Source organism: Oncorhynchus keta, chromosome 35 (genome assembly GCF_023373465.1).
Source record: "Oncorhynchus keta strain PuntledgeMale-10-30-2019 chromosome 35, Oket_V2, whole genome shotgun sequence".
NCBI lineage: Eukaryota > Metazoa > Chordata > Actinopteri > Salmoniformes > Salmonidae > Oncorhynchus > Oncorhynchus keta.
In genome coordinates, this window is record NC_068455.1 from 55,898,647 (window position 1) to 55,911,521 (window position 12,875).

The 12,875-nt window shown below is 40.4% G+C and overlaps 1 protein-coding gene across 1 annotated transcript; it reads left to right on the forward strand.

The window, feature by feature from the left end:
* Window positions 1-1,305: 1,305 nt before the first annotated feature.
* LOC118368664 (ubiquitin thioesterase OTUB1-like) lies at window positions 1,306-12,866 on the forward strand. The gene is made up of 7 exons (XM_035752954.2): window positions 1,306-1,433; window positions 2,212-2,279; window positions 2,547-2,645; window positions 2,810-2,928; window positions 3,075-3,159; window positions 6,556-6,750; window positions 12,306-12,866. The coding sequence occupies exons 1-7, from the start codon at window positions 1,346-1,348 to the stop codon at window positions 12,501-12,503; spliced, it is 852 nt and encodes a 283-aa protein (XP_035608847.1). The 5' UTR covers window positions 1,306-1,345; the 3' UTR covers window positions 12,504-12,866.
* The last annotated feature ends 9 nt before the right edge of the window (window positions 12,867-12,875 follow it).

The following is a 12,875-nucleotide window of genomic DNA, read 5'->3' on the forward strand; positions in this document are numbered from 1 at the left end:
CTTGGGCCAAGAAACATGACTATGGACATAAGACCGGATAGAAATCTGTCCTTTGGTCTGATGACTCCAAATTTGATTCCAACCGCCATGTCTTTGTGAGACGCAGAGCAGGTGAACAAATGATCTCCGCATGTGAAGTTCCTACCGTGAAGCATGGAGGAGGAGGTGTGATGGTGTGGGGGTGCTTTGCTGGTGACACTGTCAGTGATTTATTTAGAATTCAAGGCACTTTTAACCAGCATGGCTACCACAGCATTCTCCAGCGATACGCCATCCACTCTGGTTTTGTGCTTTGTGGGACTATCATTTGTTTTTCAACAGGACAATGACCCAAAAACACACCTCCAGGCTGTGTAAGGGTTATTTGACGAAGAAGGAGAGGGATGGAGTGCTGCATGAGATGATGTGGCTGCCACAATCACCCGATCTCAACCCAATTGAGATGGTTTGGGATGAGTTGGACCGCTGAGTGACGGAAAAGCAGCCAACAAGTGCCCAGCATATGTGGGAACTCATTTAAGACTCTTGAAAAAGTATTCCAGGTGAAGCTGGTTGAGAGAATGCCAAGAGTGTGCAAAGGTGTCATCAAGGCAAAGGGTGGCTTTGATGAATCTCAGTTTAAAATGTATATATTTGTTTATAACACTTTTTGGTTACTACATGATTCCATATGTGTTATTTTGTAGTTTTGATATCTTCACTATTATTCTAAAATGTAGAAAATAGTTAAAATAAAGAAAAACTCTTGAATGAGTAGGCGTGTCCAAACCTGGTACTGTACATCAAACCATGATGTAATAGGTCATTTTCACATGTGCTGACCCAAGTGTTTTGGTGCTTTTCCATTGAGACTCACTCCCACATCATTGGGTCGCGATTCACCAATTTATGTTAAGCTCTGGCTGGGCCACTTTATGTTAAGCTCTAGTGTTCAGGAGTTTGACACTACAGACTTGTGGCTTTACAATGGCTTTGCCATTCTAAATGCAAGCGGAAAAGTACCCAGGGCTGTGCTTTGGCTCCCAGTAAGCAGGTACGCTGGAGCCACAGTCCAGTGAGACAAATGTGCCGGGCGGCCCGCTTAGATGAGAACAGTCTGGGTTTTGGGTAAAACACTGGACTAAATCGTCAGTGGAAATGAGCCATTTGAGACAGAAAAAGGTCTTGATGATTAATATAAAATTGGATTAGCTTTTCACTCAAACACATTCATTGCAAGTATAGAATATCTAGTTATTTGAGACAGAAAACCAATGGCCCGTTCTAAATATTTGTGATATCTGCATTTATGTGCATTTGTCATAGGGAAATATTCAGCTGCTGTGCTGGGACCCGGAAGTTTAGAATGAGGTCAGTGAGACAGAGGAAACACAATTTTACGGCTAAAATGGCGCAGGAGCAACAGCAGGAAACAACACAGGGAGAGATGGAGGGTGAGTGAAACAACATCAGAACGAAAGATGACCGAAATCTAACCGGCTTCGGCTATCAACGCATTGTTATTTTTGCAAGTGTAATGTGATTGTTAGGCAATCTAGTGATAGCAGTTGATGGTCAAGTTGCCTGCATGAATATGAGAGGGCAATAGGGGAGGCCAAATCATTAAAATCACACACAAAGAAACGCATTTTCGACCTGAGGTTTTTGGAGGATGAAGGTGATACCACATTATGTCACATATAATGCTTAATGGTATCTCATTCACAGTATATTTTTGCCGGATTTCAATTGGTTGTCAAATGTTTATTTTGACACCATAACTAAAATAGGATAGTTGGCTAGTTAGCAAGCTTAGCTAGCTTGCTAACCAATACATTCAACCTAGTTGTACCTAAAAATATGGTCTGATGTTGATAACATGGTTGCACTTTCACCCCAAGTGAACCAGATTTAATACTGTTGATTACCAATGGTAGACGGATATGTGATGACAGAATTAGCTAAAACCCCCATGCACGTTGTCATCAATTTCATGTTGTGGTGTAAAGTACGTAACCAACAATTGTTATTAAAAAGTGTGATTTTGCAAATATGCTTCCCATCACTGTGTTGTGTTGACACAGCTACTCCAATAACCATGATGTAATATTGCTTGTTCCCACGTTAAATTCAGAATTGGGGTTTACTTTTTTCACTCTCTGTGAATGAACTGTCATGTTACTTGTAAACGTCATGTACACGTCTATGTTGTTGTTTTCTTCTTCTCTCCAGCTGGAGGAGTAAACTGTCTTGCTTATGATGAGGCCATTATGGCACAGCAGGACAGAATTCAGCAGGAGGTGAGATTTTACACTTGAATAGGCGTTGATAATATGTAGGCTAAGGTTTTGAATTAGACTGACATAAGTCAGCTGTGGGAGAAGGTTGAACTGCACTAGAAATGCATACATTTGCATCACATGATTTTAATCACTCAGTGTTCTTGTTTTATATTGGTTTCTGTAAGTCTATGAGTATGAAACGTCCGTGCGTTAACGTGTGTGTGTGTGTGTGTGTGTGTGTGTGTGTGTGTGTGTGTGTGTGTGTGTGTGTGTGTGTGTCTCTAGATCGCAACAAGCATCCTTTTAGTGTCAGACAGACAGGAGCTGTCAGTTTTGCAGAGAGAGTATGCTGCGGAAGACACCATTTATCAGCTCAAGATCAAGGTCAGTAAAAGCACACAATTTTTCAATTACAGGATTTGAATCTGCATCACTTCATACTGGTTTAAGGCGAAAGGGTTCCTTACGAACACCAAATTAATCAAGGTTAGTAATGGTGACATAATTATTGTATTTACTCACTTTCTGTCCCTTTTTTCCCCCCTTAGGATTTACACAAAAAATACTCATATATTCGTAAGACGCGACCAGACGGGAACTGTTTCTACAGAGCTTTTGGCTTTTCACATCTCGAATCACTGCTCGAAGACAGCAAAGAGCTGCAGAGGTAACATAACACTTCCATGGTGCATTTAACTCATTGGTGGTCGGTAAAGCAGACTATGTAATACGAAAGATGGATGCAATATGATTAGTGTTGCTGCATTAATTAATAGGCACTGAATACCGATGCAATGTTTTATGTCTCTATAGGTTCAAAGCAGTGGCAGCAAAGAGCAAACTGGACCTGGTAAACCAGGGTTTCACTGAGTTCACCATTGAAGACTTCCACAATACTGTGAGTTGCTTCCCTCTTATTGTACACCACATGAACAACAGTGACAGCTCACACACATGACATACACTGAGCGTGCAAAACATGATTAACACCTGGACTTTCCATGACATAGACTGACCCAGTGAAAGCTACGATCCCTTATTGATGTCACTTGTTAAATCCACTTCAATCAGTGTAGATGAAGGGGAGGAATGGGCAAGACAAAATATTTAAGTGCCTTTGAACAGGGTATGGTAGTAGATGCCAGGCACACTGGTTTGTGTAAAGAACTGCAAAGCTGTTGCGTTTTTGTGTGTGTCAATAATAATCCACCCAAAGGGCATCCAGCCAACTTGACAAAACTGTGGGAAGCATTTGAGTCAACATGGGCTAGCATCCCAGTGGAACGATTTCAACACCTAGAGTCCATGCCCCAAGGAATTGAGGCTGGTCTGGGGGCAACCTTGTCTCATAGATTAGACGTAACATAGTAAATTAAATCCGGGATACTCATCCTACTAATTATGTTACGTTTGGTATGGTTACATAATAAAAGTATTGTGGTTGGTCAGAGTGGATGGGTGGGCGCATAATGCATAAGTCTAGCATCCCAAAGGTTGCATGTTTGAATCTCATCGCGGACAACTTTAGCATTTTAGCAACTCTGGAACTACTAGTTGCTATTTTTAGCTACTTTGCAACTACTTAGCATGTTAGTTACCCCTAACCTTAACCCTTTTAGCTAACACTAACAAATTGGAATTTGTGTCGTACATTTTACAAATTCGTATCATATGGTACGAATTCCAATTTGTAACATATCATACAAAATGGATGATGGATATCCATAAATTACATTCCATACGAAACATAACAAACATACTAAATAAAGTGTCACGGATTTGCGTACAGAATACTACGAAATGCTCTTAAACCAGGATGGGGGGGTGCGCAACTCAATATTTGGAAGATGTTTTGTACACTTTGTATACAGTGCATTCGGAAAGTATTCAGACCCTGTAACTTTTCCACATTTCTTTACATTACAGCCTTATTCTGTATTTATTGCCTTTACCTCCCTAATCTTACTACATTTGCACACAATGTACATAGACTTTTTCTATTGTTATTGACTGCATGTTTGTTTGTGTAACTCTGTGTTGTTTTTGTCGCACTGCTTTGCTTTATCTTGGCCAGGTCGCAGTTCTAAATGAGAACTTGTTCTCGACTGGCCTTCCTGGTTAAATAAAGGTTAAATAAAAAAATAAATGTTTGCAAATGTATTAAAAATAAAAAACTATCAAATTCACATAATTCTTCAGAACCTTTACTCAGTACTTTGTTGAAGCACCTTTGGCAGCGATTACAGCCTTTAATCTTATTGGGTATGACGCAACAAGCTTGTCACAACTGTATTTGGGGAGTTTGTCCCATTCTTCTCTGCAAATTCACTGAAGCTCTGTCAGGTTGGCTTGAGAGCGTCAATGCACAGATATTTTTGAGTCTCTCCAGAGATGTTCGATTGGGTTCAAGTCTGGGCTCTGGCTGGGGCACTCAAAGATATTCAGAGACTTGTCCCGAAGCCACTCCTGCGTTGTCTTGGTTGTGTGCTTAGGGTTACTGTCCTGTTGGAAGGTGAACGTTCACCCCAGTCTGAGCTCCTAAGCACTCTGGAGCAGTTTTTCATCAAGAATCTCTCTCTACTTTGCTCCGTTCATCTTTCGCTCGATCCTGACTAGTCTCCCAGTCCTTGCCGCTGAAAAACATCCCCACAGCCTGATGCTGACACTGTAGGGATGGTTCCAGATTTTCTCCTGATGTGATGCTTAGCATTCAGGCCAAAGAGTTCAATCTTGGTTTGTAGTGGGAAAATTACATTTAATTTTAGACATACTATGCTGTTTTCACTCAGAGAATTGTCAATTGTTATATGCTAGTGTTTTTTTTACTGGTGAAGGCTTGTCTTGTGACTTAGTGATAAGTCTGGGCGTACAGATAAGAGCCGGGTGCGACTGCAGTATGTGACATCCCGTTTGTACTATCTGTAGGAACTAATCTGTGTGGAAACTTGCAGGACGGAACAGAAGAATAGTGTGAGCTGTGGTAATGTCAGCTATCTTAATCTGCATAGACAAGCTAAATGCCTTTTATACACTGTTCCCCACCCCTGTTTGCTCACATTTGCTAACTGCCCCATATGCACAGAGGTTGGACTTTTCTATAAAAGCTGAGACTCAACTCTGTTCGTTGGGCTCTTAACTCTGCACTGTTGAGTGGATTGTTAACGGCTCCATTTTTGCAACTCTTATAAAGTTGCTGTTTGAGGAATCTACAGTCTCTCTCTTCCTTTTGGTTAGAAATTTCCACCACCGGTTTCATCAGACCAGAGAATCTTGTTTCTCGTGTTCTGCGAGTCCTTTAGATGCTTTTTTGGCAAACTCCAAGCGGGCTGTCATGGCTTGGTTTTTGCTCTGACATGTACTGTCAACTGTGGGACCTTATATAGTCAGGTGTGTGCTGTCGTGGAACTGCACCACCACGTCGTGGAAATGACCACTAGGGACACTCTTAAAGTCAAAGTCAATCTTAAATGAATCGTCCTTTATTATCAATGCGCTGGAGAGGTTCCAACCAATTCAATGCACCATAGTACACATATCAATAAGGAGCTCTGCTGGGGAAGTCCCAGAGGTTGTCTTATATACGGCTATTCACAGACAAGTTTATATTTGCATGATTTAGCATAATTAATTCATCATTAACGTTTTTGTTTCATTCGTGTGACCGACCCGTACTGGTTCATAACATGTAACAGACCAATACGTCACGAGTATTATTCTCTCTAAGCTGAGACCTTGAACCTGAGATGTCTTTTGTTCTCAAAACAAAGGGGCATACTGCCAAATTGCAGCTACTGATAGTGAGGATTCTTTCAGTCAGTCACTTGCATGAACATAGAAAACATTTATTAGAAAAGCACATGAATAGAACACAGAAATTAGTTGTTAGAAAAGCACAAACATTACAATTTTCAAGCACAGTGCCTTTCCAAATCATGTCCAATCATTTGAATTTACCACAGGTAAGACTCCAATCAGGTTGTAGAAACATCGCAAGGATGATTAATGGAAACAGGATGCACCTAAGCTCAATTTAGATTCCTATAGCAAAGGGTCTGAATACTTATGGAAATAAGTTATTTCTGTTTTTTTTTATTTTTAATACATTTGCAAAAATTTCTAAAACCTTTTTCAGCATTGTCATTGTGGGTAGATTGATGAGGGGATTAAAAAAAATATGGAAAAAAGGAAAGGGTCTGAATAATTTCCAAATGCACTATACTGAACATGTTAACTTTTAAGTCACTTGACGTAAAAGCATCAGCAAACTGAACATTATTGTTTATTCTTCCCCTAGTTCATGGACCTGTTAGAGCTGTGTGAGAAGCAGCCAGGACTCAGTGAGCTGCTGGGCTCCTTCAGAGACCAGAGCGTGTCAGACTACATCGTGGTGTACCTGCGGTTGCTCACTTCAGGCTACCTGCAGAGGGAGCACGGTTTCTTCCAGCACTTCATCGAGGGGGGACGCTCTGTCAGGGAGTTCTGTCAGCAGGTGGGTTCCTTATGGAACATCTGAGAATAAGGGAGATCTACAGTGCCTTCAGAAAGTATTCATACCCCTTGACTTTTTCCACATTTTTGTTGTTAAAGCCAGAATTCAAAATGGATTAAATATACGCCAGTAGCCCATAATGACAGTGAAAACATGTTTTTTGAAAATGTATTATAAAATTAAATACAGAAGTATCTAATTTATATACAGTACCAGTCAAAAGTTTGGACATCTACTCGTTCAAGGGTTTTCTTTATTTGTAATAATTTCTACATTGTAGAATAATAGTGAAGATGTCAAAACTATGAAATGACCAAAAAAAGTGTTAAACAAATCAAAATATATTTTATATTTGAGATTCTTCAAGGTAGTCACCATTTCCCTTGATTACAGCTTTGCACACTCTTAGCATTCTTTCAACCAGCTTCACCTGGAATGCTTTTTCAACAGTCTTGAAGGATTTCCCACATATGCTGGGCACTTGTTGGCTGCTTTTCCTTCACTCTGCGGTCCAACTCATCCCAAACCATCTCAATTGGGTTGAGGTCGGGTGATTTGTGTAGGCCAGTTTAATTGATGAGCACTCCATCACTCTCCTTGCTTAAATAACCCTTACACATCATGGAGGTGTGTTTTGGGTCATTGCCCTGTTGAAAAACAAATGATAATCCCACTAAGCGCAAACCAGATGGGATGGCGTATCGCTGTGGTAGCCATGCTGGTTAAGTGTGCCTTTAAATTCTAAATAAATCACAGTGTCACCAGCAAAGCACCATCACACCACCTCCTCCATGCTTCACGGTGGGAACCACACATGCAGAGATCATCAGTTCACCTACTCTGCATCTCACAAAGACATGGCGGTTGATCTCCAATTTGGAATCATCAGACCAAACAACAGGTTTCCACCGGTCTTATGTCCATTGCTTGTGTTTCTTGGCCCATGCAAGTCTCTTCTTCTTTTTGGTGTCCTTTAGTAGTGGTTTCTTTGTAGCAAATAAACCATGAAGGCCTGATTCACGCATTAACTCTAATGAACTTATTCTCTGCCGCAGAAGTAACTCTGGGTCTTCCTTTCCTGTGGCGGTCCTCATGAGAGCCAGTTTCATCATAGTGCTTGATTGTTTTTGCGACTGCACTTGAAGAAACTTTCAACGTTTTTGAAATGTTCCTAATTGACTGACCTTCATGTCTTTAAAGTAATGATCGACTGTCATTTCTCTTTGCTTATTTTAACTGTTCTACAGTTGATGTCGGAAGTTTACATACACTTAGCTTGGAGTCATTAAAACTCGTTTTTCAACCACTCCCCACATTTCTTGTTAACAAACTATAGTTTTTGCAAGTCAGTTAGGACATCAACTTTGTACATGACACAAGTAATTTTTCCAGCAATCGCTTACAGACAGGCTATTTCACTTATAATTTACTGTATCACAATTCCAGTGGGTCAGAAGTTTACATGCACTAAGTTGACTGTGCCTTTAAACAGCTTGGAAAATTCTAGAAAATTATTTCATGGCTTTAGAAGCTTCTGATAGGCTAATTTACATAATTTGAGTCAATTGGAGGTGAACCTGTGGATGTATTTCAAGGCCTACCTTCAAACTCAGTGCCTCTTTGCATGAAATCATGGGAAAATCAAAAGAAATCAGCCAAGATCTCAGAAAAACAATTGTAGTCTGGTTCATCCTTGGGAGCAATTTTCAAACGCCTGAAGGTACCACGTTCATCTGTACAAACAATAGTATGCAAGTATCAACACCATGGGACCACGCAGCCGTCATGCCGCTCAGGAAGGAGACGTGTTCTGTCTCCTAGAGATGAATGTACTTTGCAAAAAGTGCAAATCAATCCCAGAACAACAGCAAAGGACCTTGTGAAGATGCTGGAGGAAACCGGTACAAAGTATCTCTATCCACAGTAAAACAAGTCCTATATCGACATAATCTGAAAGGCCGCTCAGCAAAGAAGACACTGCTCCAAAACCGCCATAAAAAAGCCAGACTACGTGTTGCAACTGCACATGGGGAAAAAGATTGTAGTTTTTGGAGAAATGTCCACTGGTCTGATGAAACAAAAATAGAACTGTTTGGCCATAATGACCATCATTATGTTTGGAGGAAAAAGGGGGAGGCTTGCAAGCCGAAGAACACCATCCCATCCGTGAAGCACGGGGGTGGCAGCATCATGTTGTGGGGGTGCTTTGCTGCAGGAGGGACGGGTGCACTTCACAAAATAGATGGCATCATGAGGAGGGAAAATGACGTGGATATATTGACCTAAGACAGGGAATTGTTACTAGGATGAAATGTTAGGAATTGTGAAAAACTGAGTTTAAATGTATTTGGCTAAGGTGTATGTAATCTTCCGACTTCAACTGTATGTACTTGGTCTTTTACCAAATAGATATCTCCTGTACACCACCCCTACCTTGTCACAACACAACTAATTGGCTCAAACGCATTAAGAAGGAAAGAAATTCCACAAATGAACTTTTAACAAGGCACACCTGTTAATTGAAATGCATTCCAGGTGACTACGTCATGTTACTGGTTGAGAGAATGCCAAGGAGTGTGCAGAGCTGTCATCAAGGCAAAGGGTGGCTACTTTGAAGAATCTCAAATAAAATATATTTTGATTTGTTTAACACTTTTTTGGTTACTACTGTAATTGCTGGACTATTAAGCGTACCTGAATATAAATCGCACCCACTGAATTATAAAAAAATATGTATTTTGTACATAAATAAGCCATACATGTCTATAAGCCGCAGGTGCCTACCGGTACATTGAAACAAATGAACTTTACACAGCCTTTAAACGAAACACTGCTTGTAACAAAAATAAATAGGCTTTAACGAAACACGGCTTGTAACAAAAATTAAAACAGTAGCCTACCAAGAAAGTCATTGGTCACTATCTTCCTCCTCCTGTGCACTGAAACCACTGAAGTCATCTCCTTCGGTGTCGGAGTTGAATAGCCTGAGAATTGCTTCGTCCGATGTTGGATCGTTTTCATTGTCGCTCTCGTCACTTTCATCCGGAGGCAAATACCCCGCTGAGCTCATGCTGCCCCTTCAACACGCAGCAGTCCAGCCTTTCGAAACCCGTTGATGATAGTGGATTTTTTGACAATGCTCCACGCTGTCAGGACCCACTGGCAGACTTGACCATAAGATCCTCTTCGCCTGCGGCCCGTTTTAGTGAAGGATTTCTCCCCACTTGTCATCCAAGCCTCTCACTGAACAAGGAGCGCCACCTTAAATGCACGATTTACACTGATGTCGAGTGGCTGCAAATACTTTGGGCCATCTGCTTTTCTTCCCTCTGAAAGCTTTTGTTGTCTTTCTGCACTGAGTCAGTTCCTCACGCTGCTGTTTCCAACGTCTTATCATCGACTCATTAAGGCCAAGCTCCCATGCAGCAGGTCTATTTCCTTTTCCAACAGCCAGATGTATCGCCTTCAACTTGAAAGCTGCATCATATGCATTTCTCCGTGTCTTTGCCATGATGAGGGTGACAAAATTACTACCGTAATCAGAATGATGGGAAGTTTGAGCGCGCTCGATTTACGTCACATTATGTGACGGTGCTCAGTTTTTTGGAGGCATGAATCTTGTGAAAGCGGGAAAAATCCATAAATTAGCCTCGTCATTGTATAAAGTGTGGGAATAAAGTAACGGCTTATAGTCCGGAAATTACGGTACATGATATCATATGTGTTATTTCATAGTTTTGATGTCTTCAGTATTTTTCCACAATGTAGAAAATAGTCAAAATAAAGGAAAAACCCTGGAATGAGTAGGTGTGTCCAAACTTTACTGATACGTTGATTCCGGGATGTGAACACTTACAGTATGTTAGAATCACCTTTTACAGCTGTGAGTCTTTCTGATTAATTCTCTAAGAGCTTTGCGCACCTGGATTGTACAATATTTGTATATTGTTATTTTTAAAGTTCCTCGAGCTCTGTCAAGTTGGTTGTTGTTCATTGCTAGACAACAATTTTCAAGTCTTGCCATAGATTTTCAAGCAGATTTAAGTAAAAAGTGTAACTAGACCATTCAGGAACATTCAATGTTTTCTTTGTAACCAATTTATATTTGACCTTGTGTTTTAGGCTATTGTCGTGCTGAAAGATCAATTTGTCTCCTTAGGGTCTGTTGGAAAGCAGACTAAACCAGGTTTTCCTCTAGGATTTTGCCTGGGCTTAACTCTATTTTGTTTTTATCCCCCCAAAATCCCAGTCCTTGCCAATAACAAGCATACCCATAACATGATGAAGCCACCACCATGCTTGAAAATATGAAGTCGTACTCAGCAATGTTGTGTTGGATTTGCCCGAAACGTAACACTTTGTATTTAAGACATAAAGCTTAATTTCTTTGCCAAACATTTTCAGTTTTACTTCGTTGCCTTATTGCAAACGGGATGCATGTTTAGGAATATGTTTTATTATTTACAGGCTTCTTTCTTTTCACTCTGTCATTTAGGTTAGTATTGTGAAGTAACAACAATGTTGTTGATCCATCATCAGTTTTCTCCTATGACAGCCATTAAACTCTAACTGTTTTATCTATTGGCCTCGTGGTGAAATCCCTGAGTGGTTTCCTTCCTCTCCGGCAACTGAGTTAGGAAGGACACTTGTATCTTTGTATTGACTTGGTGTATTGATACTCTCAAAAGTGTAATTAATAACTTCACCATGCTCAAAGGGATATTCAATGTCTGTTTAAATTTTTTTATTTTTTTTTACTCATCTACCAATAGGTGCCCTTTTTTTGTGAGGCATTTGAACCTTTGTGGTTGAATCTGTTTTGAAATTCACTGATCTACTTAGGGACCTTACAATTATCTGTATGTGTGGGGTACAGAGATGAGGTAGTTATTAAAAAATCATGTTAAATACTATTGCACGCTTTTGAGACTTAAGAACATTTTTACTCCTGAACGTATTTAGGCTTGCCATAACAAAGGGGTTGAATACTTATCGACTCAAGACATTTCAGCTTTTCATATTTTATTAATTAGCAAACAGTTCTAAAGACATATCCATTTTAAATGCAGGCTGTAACACAACAAACAGTTGAGGGGTGTGAATACTTTCTGATGGCACTGTATTGCTGAGGATGTTAAAGGCAATAAGTTAGCGCTCAAGTTGCCTGGAAACCCGACGTTGAATTGCATTCAATTCTACGTCGGGCGGAAATGAGCATTTGAATCAGGAAAGTTTTCTCTCGGCATCTACAAGCCAGAATGTTGAATAACCAGTTTACCAGTTGTCTATGCGGTTGGTCCTTTTGGCTGTAGGAGTGTGAGACTATATCCACAGGAAAATATAATTGCATAAACTTTTCAAAGCGCTGGTAGTGTGTTCAGATTTCTATCACCGGAAGCAATTATACTTTCCTGTGGATATATTGTCTCATTCCTACTGCCAAAAGGATCAACTTGTACTTTTTCTTGCATATGTACATTCCAGTATCATCTAGAGTTGCATAACAAGTCCCCAAACTCAAACACTTTGTTTGTTCTCTGTGTGTTTACTATCAGGAGGTGGAGCCCATGTCTAAAGAAAGTGACCATATCCACATCATCGCCTTGGCCCAGGCCCTGAACGTGTCCATCCTAGTGGAGTATATGGACCGGGGTGAGGGGGGCACAGTCAACCACCACGTCTTTCCTGAAGGCAGCGAGCCTCGTGTCTTTCTCCTCTATAGACCCGGCCACTACGACATCTTGTACAAATAACTACCTGCTGTTTATAAAATCCACCCCAATGTCCTTTCCTACTGCTGTAGTGGCAGTGGCGAAATACTTCACCTGCCACACTGATGCATACATGTGTGTTTGAACACTACACTGTTTTTTTCTTCTCAAATACCAATCACATTATACAGCCCCCCTCTCCCTCCCCGTCACTCAATATATTCCCTTCATCACAGAACTTGTGAATTAATAAAACAAATATTCACCAAAAAAAATAGCAGTGGCTCCAGATGTTTAGAGTTGTACAGTTTTTATTTTGTGGTTGTAAATGTTATCAACTTGCTTTTTTTTGTTGGATTATTTTTCTTTGTTACACTGCGTTTTATTAAAGGTATTTACATCTTATTTGATTTG